The 19212-nt window shown below is 49.9% G+C and overlaps 2 protein-coding genes across 2 annotated transcripts; both read left to right on the top strand.

Annotated features, from left to right (window-relative positions):
• The first annotated feature begins 390 nt into the window (after positions 1-390).
• LOC122150935 (histone H2B type 2-E1) lies at positions 391-2907 on the top strand. Its single transcript, XM_042782215.1, has 2 exons — positions 391-525; positions 2671-2907. The coding sequence occupies exons 1-2, from the start codon at positions 391-393 to the stop codon at positions 2905-2907; spliced, it is 372 nt and encodes a 123-aa protein (XP_042638149.1).
• Positions 2908-5291: 2384 nt separating this feature from the next.
• Positions 5292-19163, top strand: IQCA1L (IQ motif containing with AAA domain 1 like). Its single transcript, XM_042782217.1, has 19 exons — positions 5292-5302; positions 5806-6133; positions 7655-7774; positions 8044-8229; positions 10023-10094; positions 11586-11791; positions 12340-12424; positions 12870-12992; positions 13519-13594; positions 14087-14193; positions 14479-14562; positions 14662-14717; positions 15431-15513; positions 15668-15775; positions 17009-17208; positions 17600-17686; positions 18018-18195; positions 18293-18531; positions 19056-19163. Exons 1-19 carry the CDS (start codon positions 5292-5294, stop codon positions 19161-19163), a joined length of 2457 nt encoding a protein of 818 aa, XP_042638151.1.
• The last annotated feature ends 49 nt before the right edge of the window (positions 19164-19212 follow it).

Genomic DNA, 19212 nt, shown 5'->3' with positions numbered 1-19212 from the left:
GTGGGAGGAGGAGTCACATTAGCTTATTTGTCACAAAAAAAAAATCCCAACCAATCTCGAATCATTTTAGGGATGCTTAAAAAGCTTACAAAATATATTTCTACAAATGTGTGGTGTGTGAACTTTTAAGAAGTTTGTAAATATACTGGGAGGTAGGGGATTGAGGAAGACTGGTGAAAGATTTCTTACCCAGAAACAGGAAATTAACTTGGTAAGAGGAGGGAGCACGTATGCAATATTGGGAGTGCTGGGTAGGGTTGAGCCAGGCCCTGCCCCTTCCACCTTTCCACCCCAGGTGCTCACACCCAGCCACACCTGGTAGAGCCGTTCACTTCCTATAAGGGCTCCTAGGGATGGGAGGCAGCTGCAAGGAGGAGCCAGAGCTAGAGGATGAACGCTGAGCTTGGGCAGCAGCAGCAGCAGTCTGAGGGCCAGAGTGGCCGTAGTTCTGGGGACAAGAAGTCCAAAAAGCGAAGCCGGGGTAAAGAAAATTACTCAGTGTATATCTACAAGGTGCTCAAGCAGGTGAGAGTGGGAGCAGGGAGGTGTGGGGATAAAAGGGTACTGAACCAGTCCTGGTACTGAGGCAGTAGCCTCTGGAACTTGTCTTTTGAGAGAGTTAGACTTGATCTGGAGGCCCCTGCACCTCAGTATCTGTTGAGCACCTATGATAAGCAGGAGACATTGGAAACATGCTTCCTGCCACTGTCACCACCAAGCAGTTTAAAGGGCTTCTGAGCAGGTTATACATCTGTATAATCAGTATTAGGTGGGACCATGTGAAAGTGCCAAACAGCCTGATACAGACAAGATGTTGGGAGTGGGCTTCTCTGGAAATAGCATTCTTGGTTCATACTTTCTTCAATTAAATAAGAACATAATATTAGTCAAATAAGAAAAAAGATGTTGGGAGGGGTTCGTGGGGGGATTACCATCAGGCAGACAGCTTATGTGGCCCTGAGAGCCACAAAGGCTTAGGCTTGACCCAGTCACAAGTCCTGATGGTGGCATGTCCTGTTTGTCCCACTCTAAGCAACAGGCTGCCATCTTAATTCCTGGCCAGAGATGTCTTGGAACTAGGCCTGGTGACAAACCTTCAGGGGCACTGATGGGTATCCAACAGCCAGTGTGTATCAGGGATCCAGATAAACAGCCTCAGAGCCACTACCTTGCAGCAGGATGGGTCTGGGACAGGGCAGAGCCACTCAGCTACCTGCCTCAGGTTCTCACCCCTTGTTAGATCACAGATGGGGACCTTGTTCTCCAGTCTGAGTGACTGCCTTAGCAGTTTGAATTGACAGCTTAAGCCTCTGGGGTCTCAGGGTAGGATAGGGGTAGGGTAGCCCTACTAGTGACACGTGCTGGTAGAAGGGCAGACCCAAATGTGAAGAGAGTAGGGCAGGAGTGGATGCTACTGAGCCCTGCAACTTAGCCTAACTGAGGCACAGAAGTGGATGCAACCAAGAATTGGATCTGTGTGGGAGTTGCCCTTTTATTCAAAACCAAACTCATTGCCATCGAGTCAATTTGACGCATAGTGACCCCTCCTCGGGTTTCCTAGGTGGTATCTCTATGCAAGTAGATTGCCCAATCTTCCTTAACAAGGAGTGGCTGGTGGGTTTGAATCACCAGCCTTCTGGTTAGCAGTCAGATGCCTTAGGCACTACACCACCAGAGCAGGGCAAAATGTGTACTCACTGAGGATGAGGCTGTACTAATCACCGAAGGGATTTTGGTGGTACAAAAGTTAAGCACTCAGCTGCTAACAAAGTTCATACCCACCCAACGGCTCTGTGGACAAAAGACCTGGTGATCTGTTTCTGTAAAGATTACACTCAAGGAAACCTTGTGGAGGCAGTTCTACTCTCACATGAGGTTGCTGTGAGTCAGAGTGAACTCAGTGGCACCCAATGACAACTTTGTACCACGGATTTCATCTTTGGCAATCGGGTGGTGGGAAGAACAAGGGGATGGGAGTTGAGCCCTGGTTCCATATCCTGATCTATGTCTGTGCAGTTACAAAGCAGTTAATAACGTCTACCTCACACTTAAAGGTCATTGGTTTTCTAGAGATCACCTAGTTTGAAAGTTTTTGTGACAAGGCCCGGAGGAAAGAGTTTTATTCATGGTCACACGATGGTTCCATGTCAGCCAGACAGAACTGCTAATTAGTGTAAAAATGTTCTTTGGGGAGTAATTGGTAATTGCGTACATCAAGTTACCTGTACCCTTTGACCCAGCAGTCCCTCCTCCAGCAACTTTTGGTATGTTTGTACCAGAGCTTTCAAGGATGCATATTTACTATAGACAATTAGCAGGAACAAAATGGGGCACAAACCCCATTAAGAGAGATACTGGTATAAACTAGGATTCATCCATACTGTGTGGAACACTGCAGATGCATCTGGTGAAAAAGCAAGATGCATGCATAACACTTCATTTGTTAAATATGTAGAGATGACTACAGCACTTAATGTCATGGTCACCTCTCAGGATTGGGAGAAACTCCCCCTCCTCTCGACTTGTAAAAAGGTCACCCTCTGGGAAGAGGCTGCTAGGAGGCCTTGGAGTCCTGCCTCTTGTTTCCAGCTAGCCCCCAGTTCAGGGGCTGAGGTCCAAGAATTGGGCAAGAGCACCTTCTTAATACATCGGTCCTGCTGCTTCTCCCAGGTGCACCCTGACATCAGTATCTTTTCCAAGGCCATGAGCATCATGAACTCCTTTGTGAACAATGTGTTTGAGCGGCTGGCTGGGGAAGCCACCTGGCTGGCCCAGTACTCGGGCCGCACCACCCTGGCATCCTGGGAAGTGCAAACGGCTGTGCGTCTGATGCTGCCTGGGGAGCTGGCCAAGCATGTTCTGTCTGAGGGCACCAAGGCTGTCACCAAGTACATTAGCTCCAAATGAGCCAGGACTGGCCATAAATAAAGGGCAAACTGCTCCTATGCACTGTGGTGGTTTGTGAAGGGAGGGTGTGACCTAGGACAGCAGTCAGCATTACTGTTTATGGCTGCTACAGGAGGTACAATAATGCACTCATTTTCTAAGAATTGCTCTCTGGTTGTGTCCTTTGGGCAGCGCACTTAGTCAGGGCTGGCATCTGGACTGAGTCGCGGCCTGGCTGTGGCTGTTTGCATTAAAACTTCTCTGAGCCTGAAAACTTCCCAGGGTTACTCTCAGCCCTAATAGTCCATGACTGTGATGCCATCTCTCATGTCCTTTGTGGCAGGCACTGTACTCAGCACAGGGCCACAAGACTTTCTTTCAGGATACGAACATCCAAGGCCCAAACCAGCTTCCAGACAGCTGGCTAAGGTAGAAGGTATCTTTCCACTTGACTTCAGAACAAATTGGTGGGACTGTTTGAGACTTCTAACATTTCTTCCCTGACTATTCTGAAAAATGTCAAACCCACAGAGAAATTACAAGAAAGTATAAAGACCACATATATGCCCTTGACCTGGATTGACATTTGATCACATTCTTGCTCTCTGTCTCTGTCCTGTCCTAAGCATGTGCCCCATAAATTCAAGCTTCCAGAGAGAGGGTGGCTGAAGAGTAGAACTTATGACATATAGTTGGATAGACTGGTAGTTGTCACCTTAAGCTTCATGTCCTGAATAGGCATCCCCTTCTAGTAGTGGCTGGCATTTGGGTACAGTGCTACATGCTGCACATAGATCTTATACAAGCCTCATGAGGAGACTCCATGAGATGAGAACCTATTACCTATGTTTCAGTACCAGCTAGAAAAGGGCAGGCCCAGGCAACTTGGCTTCTGAGCCTTGACTTACCTACTCTACCACTTTGTTTTACACCTACTATTCAAGATGTAAGGCGCTCTGGTCATGTAGTGGATAAGGCACTTGGCTGCTAACCAGGTCATCAGTGGTTCAAAACCACCAGCCACTCCACGGAAGGAAGATGGGGTGATCTACTTCCATAAAGATTTACAGCCTCGGAAACCCAATAGGGGTCGCTATGAGTCAGAATCAACTTGATGGCAGTGAGTTTGGGATTTTTTGTTTTATTCAAAATGTGACAACCCTGATCTATAGCATCCAGAAGCTTGTTAGAAATGCAGTCTTGGGGCCCACCTCAGATCTTCACATTAGGATCTGCATTTCAACAAGATCCTTAGGTAATTTAGATGCACATTTTAGAGAATCCCTAGTCTCTTGGTGCTCCCTTGCTGCTGCCTCCCTTCCCCCATTTTCTTGTCCCAACCAAAACAAACTCACTGTCATCGAGTCAGATTCTGACTCAGCGACCCCTCAGGTTTCCGAGGCAGTATCACTACCGAAGTAGATTGCCCAATCTTCCTTCCGAGGAGTGGCTGGTGGGTTTGATTACCAGTCACGTGCCTTAGGGACTGTGCCACCAGCCCTCCCTTTCTTGGCCCAGGTCCTTATATATTTATTCATAAACCTCTACTTTGCATAGAGTCAAACAGGTCACCCTCAGCTGACCAGGGTGGCTGATGGCCTGTTTTGTATTACCCATGAGCCTGCTGATGATGGGTCGGAATGAGACCAGACCCCACCGAGGATGCCTGCCACACTCTCCAAAATGCTTCTTAACAAGTACAACTCATCCTCAGCAGACCCCAAAGGGATGTGTGTATGCTCACTTGCAAGCCGGGGGTGGGGGGGGGGGGGGGGGTGGTGAATCCAATGCCTTTTCCCCTCACATCATCACACCCACTTCCTAGAACAGTTATATATCAGAGTGAAGGGAAGTTGGGTGTATGGGAGGCTGGGCCTGAATTAAAGAAAAGGTTGCAGTTGGACTAGTGCCTTTAAAAACTAAAAACTGCCGTTGAGTGGGTTTCTCAGGTGGTATCACTACGGAAATAGATTGGCCAGCCTTCCTTCTGAGGAGTGGCTAGTGGGTTTGAACCGCCAGTCTACTGATTAGCAGTCAAATGGTTTAGACACTGTGCTACCAGAACTAATATTTATCTTCATGGCTTATGGGAAGCTTTTAAACCAAGACCATTGAATTATCTGACCCCAACTACATGCCCTGGCCTCTCCAGGCCTGCTACCATAGAGCCTTACAGCCATAGCCCCCTTCCCTTTGGGTGCACTCTCCAGGACGGCTTCTAAGATAAGCAGACCTTATCCTACACCCTCCAGACTTCTGCTCAATGTCTTAGAACACTGGTACAATGCAACAGAATGGTTACAGTCAGGCTGTACTGACCTGGGGGTGGAGTCAGGGTAGAACCATGGGGTTCTATGGTTCCAAGATCAACCAGCTCACAGAGGGCAGAGTGAGAAGTGGATGCCATGTCTGAAGAGTGAGTAGGCACTGGAATGGGGCTTCTGCTGGACTGAGAGCAAAGAGCAGAGCTTTGTCCCATCAAGCTGGACCCTGGGGCTGTCCTTGCCTAGAGTACAACTTTCTCTCCCCAAGCTTCCTTTGAATCGTCAATTCCAGAACCGGAGCTCTGTTCTGGGGGAAGGACATTTCTCTGTGCCCACCCCGCAACAAACTCACCCCTCCTGCAGAATCTCTGGGCAGCACCCTTGCCCTGGCTTCCAGAAGGCCCTTTCATGGCAGGGATCCCTCACTCAACATTCTTCCTTCTCTGGTGCATCAGTGGGCCCTCCTCCTATACCCCAACTTCACCCCTTCTCCCATCTCACTTCAGGAACTCCACTTGAGCTCCTTCTGATAAGTAGCATTGACCTCATACCTCACACCCAGAGGGTTCACGCTCCCTGGATTCAGTAGCCCCAGCCCCACCGCTGGCCAGGCTGCCCCTCCCTGGCTCAGAGTCGCGATTCGTGCCCTCCCTAGAGCCTACCAGCGCCTCTGGGAGTCCTCCCACGTGACACTGCAGGAGCTGCTGGACAAGGAGCGGCCCCTGCTCCACCCGGTACCTGAACGGGAGCGCCAGTCCTTCCAGCACCGGCTCTCGTCGCTCTACCTGTTCTACCTGGGGCTGCTTCGCCGCCTGGACGCCATCTATGACCAGATGGTGCAGCCGCAGAAGCGGCGGCTGCTGCGGCGGCTGCTGGACGGCGTGGCGGGCCGAGTGCTGGAGCTGCAGGATGAGCTAGTGCGCACTGACCTTAGCGAGTGCCGCTGCCTGGACCACGTGCTGCAGGAGCTCAAACTCACGCCGGTGCGGGGTGCCGGGAGTGGGCGCTGGAAGGGACGGAGATGGGCAATAGAGGGTGGAGTTTGGGCGCCTAAGATCTCGAGGGAAGGGGTTCGTACGAGGGTGCAGGAAGAGAGCTGGGTCTCTTGGTTGGGAAGAGCGACGCACCTCGGGGAGACCAAGAGCCCTCTGGAGACATTCCTCTAGTGTACTCCCTGGGCTAGCAGTGTTCGAGGCACCTGGAGCTTTCTTGCTGGAAATCCAGGATCCCGGGCCAACCCAAACCTACTAAATCAAGATCTGTGTTTTAACAAGATTCTCAGGTGATCTGTGCACACAGCCACGTTGGTTCTAGAGTCAGATCCGTCCCTAGCCCCGCCTCAGGTCCCCAGTGCAGTACCACTCCTCGCTCACACCCGGAAGTTTCTTAAGTTTCCAGGGCCAGCAGCATCAGACTCAGCTGTGGACTTACAAGTACTCACAGACTTCATTCTGAAAGGAGGGCTTCCCAGTTACGGTGGAGTCCTCTCAGATTCATTGTGATCCCATTTGGGTCAGAGTAGAACTGTGCTCCATAGTGTTTTCAGTGGCTGTGATCTTTCCCAAGTAGATCACCAGGACTGGATGGACTCCGATGGCCAACTTTTTGGTTAGCAGCTGAGTACGTGTTAAACATTTGCACCACCCAGGGACTGGGGGCAGGGGCAGGTGGGCCTTAGGAATCAGTATTTTTTAGAGCTTTCCAGATGACTCTGACACATAGTGGGTTGGGAACCATGGCCCACCTCCAGAATTCAACTCTAGCCAGATGGTGAAGGCAGGTGAAGAGAGAGGTGACTTTTGGAGGGACCTGCCCATAACCCAGGCCTCTAGGGTTCAGGTGCAAGAGATTGTGTGAGCTGGTGAAAATGGCCATGGACACAGCCAGCTACCCAGAGAGAGCAAGTAGTTGAACCCATGGACTCGGGACCATTGTTGCAGAGGACATCAAGCTCAATTGGCATAATATACTACATAAAACATTGTTCCACCTCCTACTCTGGGGAGTACCAACTGAGATCTTAAAAGCTTGCAAGCAGCCATCTAAATGCAATGATGGGTCTCTCCTCATCCAGAGCAAAGAAGAATGAAGAAAACCAAAGATTTATGGAAAGAATTAGTCCTACCGACTGGTACACCATGTGATCCTCAGCCTATACAACTATGAGACCAGAAGAGCTAAATGGTGCCTGACTACCATTGTCAACCACTCAGAGGGGGATCTATGTAGGAGATCCTGTGTAGAGTGGGAAAACAATGTGGAACAAAACTCAAAATCATTTGGGGGAAAAAAAAAGGATCAGGTTTGCTGATCTGAGAGATCTGGGAGCCATTGCATTGTGGTAAATTGTAGTCAATGTCATGAGACAAACTATGTGAACTGCTATATAGAAAGTGAATTTTTATCCAAATCACAATTTAAAAAAAAAAAAAAAAAGGCCATTGATCAGCCAGATGTCCCTAGCTATTGATTCCTGACCCTCCTTCCCCCATATTGTCCTAAAGGCAGACCTGGAGGTTCCAATTCCCAAATACTTCCTGTTGGAGCAGGCTAGCATTCTGAAGGACCGGGGCCTAATGTTGGCAGAAATCCTGTCCAAAATGGAGCCAGTGCCCTCTGTGGAGGTGAGGGCAGGGAACACCCTCAGACTCCTTCCAGTGCCCCCTCTAGCCCCAAAATACAGCCCTGCAGCATGCACAGAGCCCTACCCTGTCCCATACCCACTTCAGAATGCCCTTTGGGTGGCCCCTGGCTCTCTTCAAGGTTGCCCCTGTGCTCATGGGCACTTTTCAGTGGCAAGCCAGATGCGTGGTTCTGCCTGTGGGCTAATCTCCTAGGTCCCATCCTGATGCAGTCAGGCCCTCATTTCTTCCTGACCTTTTTCTCTGGCTAGATCTTTCCAGGAAAGCACTGGACTGAGGCCATAATCCTGCTGCAAAGAGCCGAGCGGGCCCGGCAAGGCCGGCTCCGTGCTAAGTTCATGCGTGAAATTCGGAGAGAGGAGGAGCGGGACCGGAAGAGCCGAGAGGATGGGAGGCACAAGTTCACTCAGGACCAGGCATCTGTCATCATACAGAAGGTAACCGGGCACCAGGAAGAGGACCAGGGTGATGGTCACAAGGGGCTCAGGGGCTGGATTCTGTTCCTTACAATGCGAGTCCAATTTCCTTGTGGATAGGGACCTTATTCAGTGCATAAACTTGTGTCTTATTTATTTACTATTTATTCTGCATCTCCATCCCCAAGAAGATTTGGAGTGAGTACCATAAAATCCCCAGAAACAGAAGGATCATTAAAATTTGAGACGAAAGATGCATAACAGTATAGCAAAACACAGCAGATAACCACATTCCAGAAATACTCAGACTAAGTATGAGCCACCTGGGCCATAGTCACAGGGGACATCAAGCTCAATTGGCATAACATACTACACAAAACATTGTTCCACCTCCTACTTTGGCGAGTAGCGACTGGGATCTTAAAAGCTTGCAAGCTGCCATCTAGATGCAACGATGGGTCTCTCCTCATCCAGAGCAAAGAAGAATGAAGAAAACCAAAAATAAATGGAAACAATCAGTCCTAGCAACTGGGACACCATCCGATCTACAGCCTATATGACTATGAGACCAAAAGAACTAGATGGTGCCCAGCTACCAATGTCAACCACTTGGAAGGGGATCTATGTAGGAGATCCTTGGTAGAGAGGGAGAACAATGTGGAACAAAACTCAAAATCATTTGGAGAAAAAAAGGGGGGGGGGACCAGGTTTGCTGGTCCGATAGAGCCTGGTAGAACCACTGAGACTATGGCTGTAGCTGCCCTTTAGGTCTGGCACTGAACCCACACCTGTGGCTTCCAGCCAAGCAAAAGAGAGGTATATGAGTTGAACATTTACCTGAGGCAAGTACACTCCTTGGAGAGAACAATCATGGGAAAAAGAAGGGCTGCTTATACACAGGGAAACAGTTCAGGAGGCAGGAGGGCATGGAGGGATGGACACAGGGAAGAGGTAATTATCAGGAGGAGGTGGAAGGGGAGCTGTTGCATTGTGGTAAATTATGGTCAATGTCATGAGACAAAATGTATGTGAACTACTGTATGAAAAGTGAATTTACTCTGTAAATTTTCACCCAAATCACAATGAAAAAAAAAGAAAAGAAAAAATTTAAAAATGAGCCACTCAATATTTCCTGAGCCTCGTGGCAAAAGAGGTAAAAGGAAACATGATGAATTAAAGTGGAGTTTGATAACTCCAGCTTGGTGCCTTCCTTTAACACCCCCACCATGCTTCAATGCAGAAAGCCCCTGAGAGAATGGGGAGTGCCTGGCTTCACTCTGCCCAGTGCCTTGCCAGCCCTACCCCCCCCCCCACACACACACACACGTGCATACACACTGGTGCTAGAGGCCTGGAGAAACAGCACTATGTAGGAGTCAGGAAGCCTGATCCCAGCCCCAACTCCACCTGGGCTTAAGACAATGTCCCATCACTGGCCTGTTTCCTTGTGTGAAAAATGTAAGCATTTACCAGGGGTAGACACAAACCTTGCAGCACTGAAGTCTGTGTTCCTGGATGGAATCAAATATTTGTTCCAAATGCCATAGCATTCTGAGAAGTAGGCTATCCCAATGCTTCTTGGAGGAGGGATTCCTAGCATTCTGATACAAAGGGTTAGCAAGTAGAGAATAGGGGGAGAGAGTTTCTGTGGGTACACCCCATAACACCCTGGTCCTGTTGGTCCTGCTGGAGAGAGTTTGCAATACCCCTCCACACAGCTGCCCCACCACCCCTTAAGCCTCCTTGCAAGGGCTGTTGTTCCTTCCAGGGCTGATCCTACAATTCCCCCACCCCTGAGCCTTCTCCCCCCTTAGGTGTGGAAAGGCTACCTGCAGAGGAAGCGTACCCAGCAGGACCGGCAGGTAGAGATGGAGTTCATCGGCATGGTGAGGGACCCTCTGCACCCTCCACACACAGCCCACACTGCCCACTCTACCCTCACTTGGGATATGGTGGGAATGGGAGTGGAGGGGGTATTAGGAGGTGGGGAGCTCTGATAGATGTGGCCATTCAGATTATGGTTCTGAAGTGGGGAGGGACAGAAAAGCCACCTCTAACCCTCATCTCTTTATACCCCTCCCTCTCCTTAAGCCCTTGGAAGAATCTCAAAATGTGGGAAGGGGCCAGAAGTGATAGCAGCACAGGACATCTTGGACTCCTCCCATGCCCCTGTGTGGAAGGAGAGGTCGTAGGGTGGGCCCAGCAAAGGGATAGGCCCTCAGGGCCAGCCTTTGAGACAACCATTTAGGCTAAGCTGGAGAGCCACACCCCTACACCAGGACTTTTCTGGCCAGAGGCTTCCCACTTGCTCTGGGGACCCAAAAGCACTTCTCTGTGGAGAGGGTGACTCAGTGCTCTGAAATGCCTGTGATGTGATATGATGTGAATGTGTATGCAGAGCCTTTTGAGTCATAAGAGGTGCAGAAACCCTGATGTGTGCACACATATGAATGTACGTGTACAGGTGTGGCATGTGCATATATGTGCCTGTGTGTGGTATGTATGTGAGTGTGTGCACACGTGTGTTCTTGAGTGTACATGTGTGTGTGCATGTTTTGTGGTGTGCAGACCTCTTTCCCTAATACTTCTTTGTCCTCTCTGCTTACTGAGGGTCCCAGCTATTCTCTTAAGACCTGAGGAACAGAGGCCATGACAGGCCTGAGGGTCCAATCCCACAGGGCAGACCCTGGAGTGAACTGGCTGATGAAGGGAGTTGGGCTGGGTGGGCCAGCTCAGGGTAGCCACAGGGACTGGAGGGAAGGGTACTTCTTAAGGGCTGGCAGCAGCTAGGGCTGAGCCGGTAGCATCTTGGCAGGGCCAAAATTGCTTCTTTGGGAGGCTTAGGGGCTTCTGAAGGGGTCTGGGATGGGAGAGGAGGGGACTCTGCCTGGACTGGAGGTGGGGGACAAGATCACCAGTGGGAGGGGTGGGGGGCAGGCCATGGCACCAGTGGTGGGTAAGGAGGGAGCTGGCTGCCTGGGCACCTCAGGAGTGTGAGCTCAGCATTTTCAGTAATTGTCTGTGCAGAGTGATATTTAAAATACATTTGGGAGCCAATGAGGCGGGAAAGTGGCTGTGAGCAAGGCTGCCAATGTGGCCCAGCGGCAGGGATTCGGGTGGGTGCTGGGCCCAAGGCTCATAGGGGGGGTGTGTGGGGGAACAGGCAGGGGGCAGCCCAGATGCATCAAGTAAACTCATTATTGGAGTAATTTACACAGACGGGTCTCGCCTCCAAACGTAATTTCTCCTGATGCAGGCTCACCCATTGTTCCATGCAGTAGTGCATGCAGTGTCTAGAAGGTGTAAGGGCAGGTGTGTGTGCCAAAGAATGGGGTCCTCCTTCCCCAACTCTTGAGATCCTCTCTTCCCTTCTCCAGCTCCCCTCACCCAATGAAACAGAGCACTCAGGCATCCTGTCCCAGGCCTGCCTCAGGGAGGATGTCCGGAGGCTCCGCCAGGTAGAGAAGGAGGAGGAGTTCCAGTTGGCCATGACGCAAACCCATGATTCTCTCATAGAGACTGAGGGGCCTGACATAAAGGAGAAGATGAAGGAGCAAATTCGACAGTGGTTTATTGAATGCCAGTCAGTGTCCTGAGCCACGGCCAACTCATTCTCAGTCCCACTCTTCTATCTTACCCCAGTGTCCCCATAGGCTGACTTCTCCCCACAACTGTTCTGTCCTCTAGTTCAGAATGGCCCCTTTTCTCCATCCCCAACCCCCAACACACTGCTGACAATCTAGGCTTAAACCTTGGCCCCAACCTACAGTACCCTTTCCACATATGATCCCCCATTTCCCTGGATGGAAAAGAAAATGCCATAATAGGATGGGAAAAGCATCCATGAATGCCCCCATGAGCAACCTGTCTTTTCTATTCTGTAATTAACTATTTATCCCTCTCTCCCTCTATTTCTATGGTTCTTTTATCCTTCCCCATCCTTCTATCCATCCATTCACTTATCCTTCCACCCACCTACCCATGTGTTTGTCCCCCTGTCTGTCCACCTACTTGTCAAACCACCTATCCACCTGTCCAACTACCCACTTACCTGTCCAACCACCCATTCATCTGTTCACCCTTTTACCTATCCAGCCGTCCATCTTGTCTAACAATTTTATGTCCACTTAGTGCCCTTACAGGTCGGTTTCCTGATTATCCAGATGAGTCTTCAGGTGGATCCTACGTGATCTTTGCAGACAAGACTCCAGAACAGGTATACTGGGAGTGAGGACAAGGGGTTTTCCATGGCAGGCTGAGCTTGGAATAAAGAGTAGTGAGTAAAGCTAAATGTGGTGGTGGGGTGGGGAAGAGGTCAGCTATGGTCAGTAGAGGCAGATGTGGCCAGAGGAAATATATGTGGCTAGCAAGGCTGCATGGGGAAGGTAAGAGGGTACCTGTCACTGAAGAAGGCATCCATGCCAGGGAGAGTAAATGTCCCTGGAGAGACTCTTAAGGCTCTGGCTCTGAGGCCCCAGATCAAGCCAGCACCTCTGATCAAAACACAGTTTTACTTGGCTCCTTTTCCTCCTGGAGCCCAGTATGTAATCTCGGGACTCTCAGCAGTTATGTAGCCCTTGTGGATCCTGGATTCACCCCTGAGTTCTCCTGTTCCTATAAAACCCCTCTGGTCTCTGCTACATCATCATCTTTGGTCACAGGTGAGAATGGAACTGGAACTGCAGGTCCAGGAAAGCAAAAAGAAGGAGCAAGAGAAAAATAAGAACAAGGATGAGGGAAAAAAAGAGAAGAAGAAAGGGAAGGAAGAAAAGACCAAGAAGGGGGTGAGACACCTTGTGGACATGTGGCATGAGTGGTCAGGGAGGACCAAAGTTTAGAGAAATTCACAGTAGGAAAGCTGGTCTGGGTAAGGATTAGGTAAGAATTTGTGGTAGGTGGAGGAAAGAGGCTATAAATATATATATAATATACATTTATTATATATATAATATGTATTTATTGTATATTATTACATATATAATTTATTATATTTGTAATGATACATGGAATTAAATATTACATGTATTATATATTATATGTACATGTTTATATATATATATATAATACACTTACAAAAAAAAAAAAAAAAAAAACCCACTGCCATTGAGTCGATTCTGACTCATAGCAACCCCCATTGGGTTTCTGAGACAGTAAATCTTTATGGAAGTAGATTGCCCCATCTTTCTTCCATGGAGCATCTGGTAGATTTGAACCACCAACCTTCTGGTTAGCAGTCAAATGCCTTAGGTACTTAGCCACAAGATAAATATTATATTTTTATACAGAAATAATAGACTATTTCTATTCCAGGACATGGATAATATGCTGAAAGTATTGCCATCCAAATTTGTACCTGTGATCAATGCTGGACATGAGGAGTACATGAGTAAGAGGAGAGAAGGCCTTACTGGGGGTCTTGGAGTAACCCTTGGCCTTAGGGAAAGTGGGGACTTGTCATGGATTGGAGGTGGGAGTGTGTAGGCTGAGGGGATGACGTTAAAGGGGGAGAAGAGTGTGTGTGATTTCTTGGGTGGGGGGATGTTGTAGGTTTGGGTCTGGTTTCTGTGGTCACACTCCTTGGGGTCAAGCCTTTGTAGGCTGAGTAGAAGCAGTGCCAGGCAGCTGAGTGGGGAGAGGTAGATCAGGCTTGGGTCTGGATCCTGGCCAAAGTATGCTTGTGTGCATGTATGTGCATGTGTATACGTGTGCTCATGTGTCTCTGTGTGCATGTGCATGCATGTGTGTGTGCACCTATGTGTCACTGTGTATTGTGCATGCAGTTTCATGTGCTGTATGTGCAAGTACATGCATCTGTGTGTATGTGCAAGTACACATACCTAGGATTCTTACCTTCCCTCCATCTGTTTTCCATGGTCAGAGCTATGGAAGAACCGCCATGAGAGCATATACCCCAGTCAGAGTTTTGACCCTGAGACCCTAAGGGAGGAAAAGAGGAAGGAAGTGGAGGTGGAGATCCGCACACAGGTGGGAGGGCTCATCAGGGTCGCCCTCACTTTCCCCATTTTGGTAATTAGCTAAGAGCCAGGCTCAGGGGTATGCAGGATTCAGACCAGGGGTGGGAGTGCAGTGGCTGAGGGCTCCAGAGTATATGGGGACACCGGTGCTGCTCCCCAGGCCACCTTCTCAAAGCTTGTCTGGCTTTTATCAGAGGCTCCTCTCCTTCCTCCCATCTCTGCCTCCCTCCTCACCTCTCTCACTGTCTCTTCACCAGGCCCCTGCTGCCCTTTCCACTCCCTCCTGTCTCCCCAGGTAGATAAGCTGATGCAGCAAGAGCTGAAGAATTTGCGCCTGGCTGTGGACAGGGAGGAGGAGAGACCCTTGAAGCCTCCAAAGGTAAGATGAGAGGCCAGATCTGGGGCCAGGAGGGCTCTGCAGGCTCCATAGGGGAGGAAGGAACAGAGAATACTCACCTGTACACTTGTGTCTAACCAGAAGAAGCCTGGGAAGAAAGTTGGAAAGAAGAAGGAAAAGGATCTCACCCCCAGCAGGTACCTGATCCGGGACAGGAGGCTTGGATTTATACTGTATGACCTTGGGAAAGTCACTTAAGCATACTCATTCCCGAGTACCTCCCTGCCAAACTTCCAGGATAGCTGTGAGGATCATATAAAATAATAAGAAATTATAAGAACATGCTTTGAAAATTATAATGCAGAGTACATAGTATTGCCGTCATTCAGATTCTCCCTTCCACTTTCACCCTCCTTAAGTAACTCTGTGCTCTCACGAAGACATCACCCCCTGGACTTCCCACTCTAGGGCATTGAGTAGCTTGCCTTTTTCCACTCACTTCTCTGAACCTGCTCACTTGTAGACAGAAGTGGTGAGCACACTCATGTTATTTACTTTAATGGCCATCCCTCCCAGGAAGAATTACATGTTAAATGTAGTTTCTAGGAAGGGGCCAAGCTTAACCCAAGTGGATAGATTTCTAATGGTTGGACTTTGGGAAGTCCACAGAGGGCACTGGTCTTTCCTGCCTCCTTTTTGGTCCATGTAGCACCTTCACAGTACAGTCCCAGTGCCTTAGGGTAAGAGTTTTGGTATCTTGGCTTTCTCTCACACACTGTGCCTTTTGATGCCAGCTGTACTTTTGACCACAGGACATGGGCAGGAAAACCATCTTTCTTCTCTTCTCATGTCCTCCACAAGCTCCCACCTTTATCTAATGTCCTCTGGGTCTCCTGCCTACCCTCTGTAGGTCCCTGGACTCTCTGTATGAAGAGCTCGTCATCCACAGACTTCTGAAGAAGAGTGAGACAGTGGCACTGAAGGACTACATCGGTGAGACACATACCCTATGACTAGTCCGAGCTGAGGGGCAGCTGGCTCTAGACTGTGCTCTTCCCCTTGCTGAAGGCCACTTCTTGGAAGTATGACTGGCTTCTTGCATGATTCTTTCCCTTGGCCCAAGCGACCTGACTGCCTGTACCCTCAGGTGACTGCCTCTATCTTGGATCTGCTCTGAACGTGGCAAACAAGTTGCCTATGCCTTCCTTGTTTGATATTCGTCAGAACATGGCCTTGTATGGGGTTCTGCGGCTTGGTGAGAAACCCTTGTGGGGGTGTAAAGACCCTGAGTTAGGCAGGGGCTTTTAGGGCAGGGTGGCTGAGGTGGACACATGTCCTGCCCCTAGGTGTATCTGCCTGCTGGAGGTCACACCCCTCAGAGGCACTGCCACAGAAGTCACATGGGTCCTTGATCTGTTGAGGAATCCACACTCCCAGCTCCTTACTCAATCCAAGTGACCTAGTCTGTCCCTTTCCCCAGCCCACTCTGTTAAATACCAGAGACCAGGATCTCTCTGGGGCAATTTGTCATATGCCATTGAATTTCACCCCTTTGTAGTCCAGGAGTACAGTTGTTATGGAAACCAGAAAGGGCATTTAAAGAGGCAGGGAGCTCTTCTGATACCATATACCAAAAAAAAAAAAAAAATTACTGTCAAGTTGATTCTGTTTCATAGTGACCCTATAGGATGGAGTAGAAGTGCCCCATAGGGTTTCCAAGGCTGTAATTTTTATGGAAGCAGACAGCCCCATCCTTCTACCACTGAGCAACTGGTATGTTTGAATCATCAACCCTTCAGTGCTTAGTTAGCAGCTCAGCACTTAACCACTGTGCCACCTTGGATATCACATAAAACCAAAAACTAAGCCCACTGCCATCAAATCTATATGACTCATAGTGACCCTCACTGGGTTTCCAAGGCAAAATCTTTATGGAAATAATTGTTTTATCTTCCTTCCACTGAGTGGTGGTGGGTTTGAACCACCAACCTCCTTTTCTTTTCTTTTTTTTTTCATTGTGCTTTGGGTGCAGATTTACAAAGCAGATTTGTTTTACATTCAACAGTTCATGCACATTTGATTTTATGCCTAATTACCATCCCCAACCATAACAAACTCTCCTCCCTGTGACTACCCCCTCCCTGTGCCCTTCTTATCTATGCACTCCTGTCTGTCCAGCTTTCCTTCTATGTGAATGCTGTCCCTCTGGTGTCTCAAGGCTGATTGGTGTATCTCCCTAGAGCAGGTGAACCACCAACCTTCTGGTACTCCTTTAGGCACTACACCACCAGAACCCCTTTTGATATCACATAGGGCCCTTCAAAACCTTCCAGGCTTCCAATCACAGTCTGCACATGGGGGACTGCTTAGACACAGGAGGAGCCTCACTGCAGCCTGGCCCATGGCCTTACCCTATACAATATACCCCATGCCCTGCCCCATGCTGCTGGCCTACACCCTGCCTCTGGCCCCATTTCCTTCCTCACAGGCTCCCCAGATATACATGCCATGGCCCCCCTTATCCGTTCCATCCTCTTAGTGGGCCCCCCAGGCATGGGGAAGAAGATGCTGGTTAAGGCTGTGTGCACCGAAACTGGTGCCAACCTGTTTGACCTGTCCCCCAGCAACCTGCAGGGCAAATACCCTGGCAGAGCCGGCGTGCAGATGGTCGTGCATATGGTCTTCAAGGTTGGTCCCAACTCTCAATGTTCTCCTCAGTCTGACAATATAGCTGAGTGGGCTTCCTGTTGAGGGGGTGCCTATCTGCCCATGGGGTAATTTGGGGACCTGGGAGGTTTCCCTTCCAACCCCTGCTATGAGTTTTGAGGCATCCGGACCCTGTGAGGGGCCAGAGCAGTTGCAGTTGATTTTCCAGGAAGAGATGAAGTTGAATATGTGCCCCTCCCCATCCCAGAGGCAAACCTCAGACTCTCCCCTGGAGTGGGGCAGCAGAATGCTAAGGTGGAGCTGGTGCTTAGGAGGGCACAATGAGGCTAGCCTGACCCTGGGCTCACCACACAGGGAAAGCCACTCTTGTCCAGAGGCCTCTGATACAGGCTTTCACCCTCTGCCTGGCCAGGTGGCTCGGTTGCTGCAGCCCTCTGTGATCTGGATTGGGGGAGCTGAGAAGACTTTCTATAAGAAGGTCCCAAAAGAAGAGAGAGAGGTAAGAGGCATCAGTGACCTGGGTAGGGGAGCATGAGCAAGGCTGAGAACTAGGGCTTTTAAAAATCACTCCAAGCCTAACCCACAGTGACCTTGGGCGGGTGTCCTCCCCTCCACTGCTTCTTTTCCTATCTCCAAAGCAAGATAACAGCCTCTCCCTCTCCATCCCTCAGGGCCAGTGGGATACTGTGCCAGACAGGGGTGGGGGTGGGAAGTGTGCCCTGACCAGTTGTAAGCCTACCTGTCTGTCACTGTGTGCCTGTGCTGTCAGCTCTAGAAGCCCTCTGATCCCCCACCTGAAACTCCCACATCTGCTTCTCTCCCTGGAGCAGATGGACCCAAAGCGAATGAAAAAGGACCTTACCAAGGCCTTGCGCCTGCTGAACCCCGGAGACCGCGTGATGCTAATTGGAACCACAGCCCGGCCACAGCTGGCTGAGATGAAGGGGCTGTGTCGGACCTATGAGCGCATCCTCCTCATGCCCCGGCCCGACTACGCCTCCCGATTTGGTGAGGCCTGGGGCCTGGGAAGCTATGCCTTGCTGCCTGCTCCCCATGTGCCTGCACCCACCCATGCCTCCCGGCCCATGTCCTCACATGCTTGCAGTGCTTTGGAAGCATATGATAGAGACCCAAGGAGTTCAGGTGACCCAGAGCCTGGATATCAGTGCCCTGGCCAAAGTGTCTGATGGTTACACGCCCGGCCACATCCTCCAAGCCATTCAATCAGTACTGACAGAGCGGCGGCTCCTGCAACTGTCCAAGCGTCCCTTAGTGGCCTCTGAGTTCTTGGGGCATCTGGCAAAGCTGGAACCAGTGTACAAAGAGGAAGAGGAATCTCTGAAGGTGAGGCTGCTGTGGGAAAGGGTGGGCAGTCTTTCTAAACCAGTGCCGTAGCACATCTCAGACCTCTCCCCTTGTTCCCCAAAAGTACCACATGACAGGTTAAAATTAATGTGGCATTCTGCTGAAAAAGGAACAAGAAATCACCAAAGGGAGGGCTAAGGGATTGGGGAATGGGAAGGAACATCTCATCTGGTTTTCCCTGAAGGTGGGAGCCTGGAAAGGCCAGTGATAGAGGAGAAGCCAGTGCCATACTCCAAGGCAAAGGAGTGGCAGTGAAGAGAGGATAAAAAGATGGAAAGAGGGGGCATGATGGAGGGCAGTAGATGAGGGGGATATGCCTAGAGAACTTGGTGAGGAACAAAGGAACTCTGGGAAGAGAGGACGGAAGGCTGTTGAGGAAACAGGGTCCTGTAAAAAGGGTAAGGATGAGGTCAGAAGACAGAACTGAGGGTCAGATCCCAATGGACCAGGTCTTCCTCTTCATTTCTCCTACTTCCCTTGCCCCTCCTCCTTCTCCCCCTAAGGACTGGTACTTCAAGACTCCACTAGGCAAGAAGAGAATGAAGCTTATCAAGGAGCAGATGGAAGCTGAGGAGGCCAGGATAACCAAGGAAAAAAAGAAAAAGAAGTGATGGCAGAACTGAGGGGGCCTGGGCTTAGTCAGGGGGAGAGGAAGGGGCT

The sequence above is a fragment of the Orycteropus afer genome, unplaced genomic scaffold (genome assembly GCF_000298275.1).
Source record: "Orycteropus afer afer isolate SDZICR_OR568_19922 unplaced genomic scaffold, OryAfe1.0 scaffold00264, whole genome shotgun sequence".
In the NCBI taxonomy this organism is placed as follows: domain Eukaryota; kingdom Metazoa; phylum Chordata; class Mammalia; order Tubulidentata; family Orycteropodidae; genus Orycteropus; species Orycteropus afer.
Note: the sequence above shows the minus strand (reverse complement) of the source record. Positions and strands in the feature narration are given on the sequence as shown.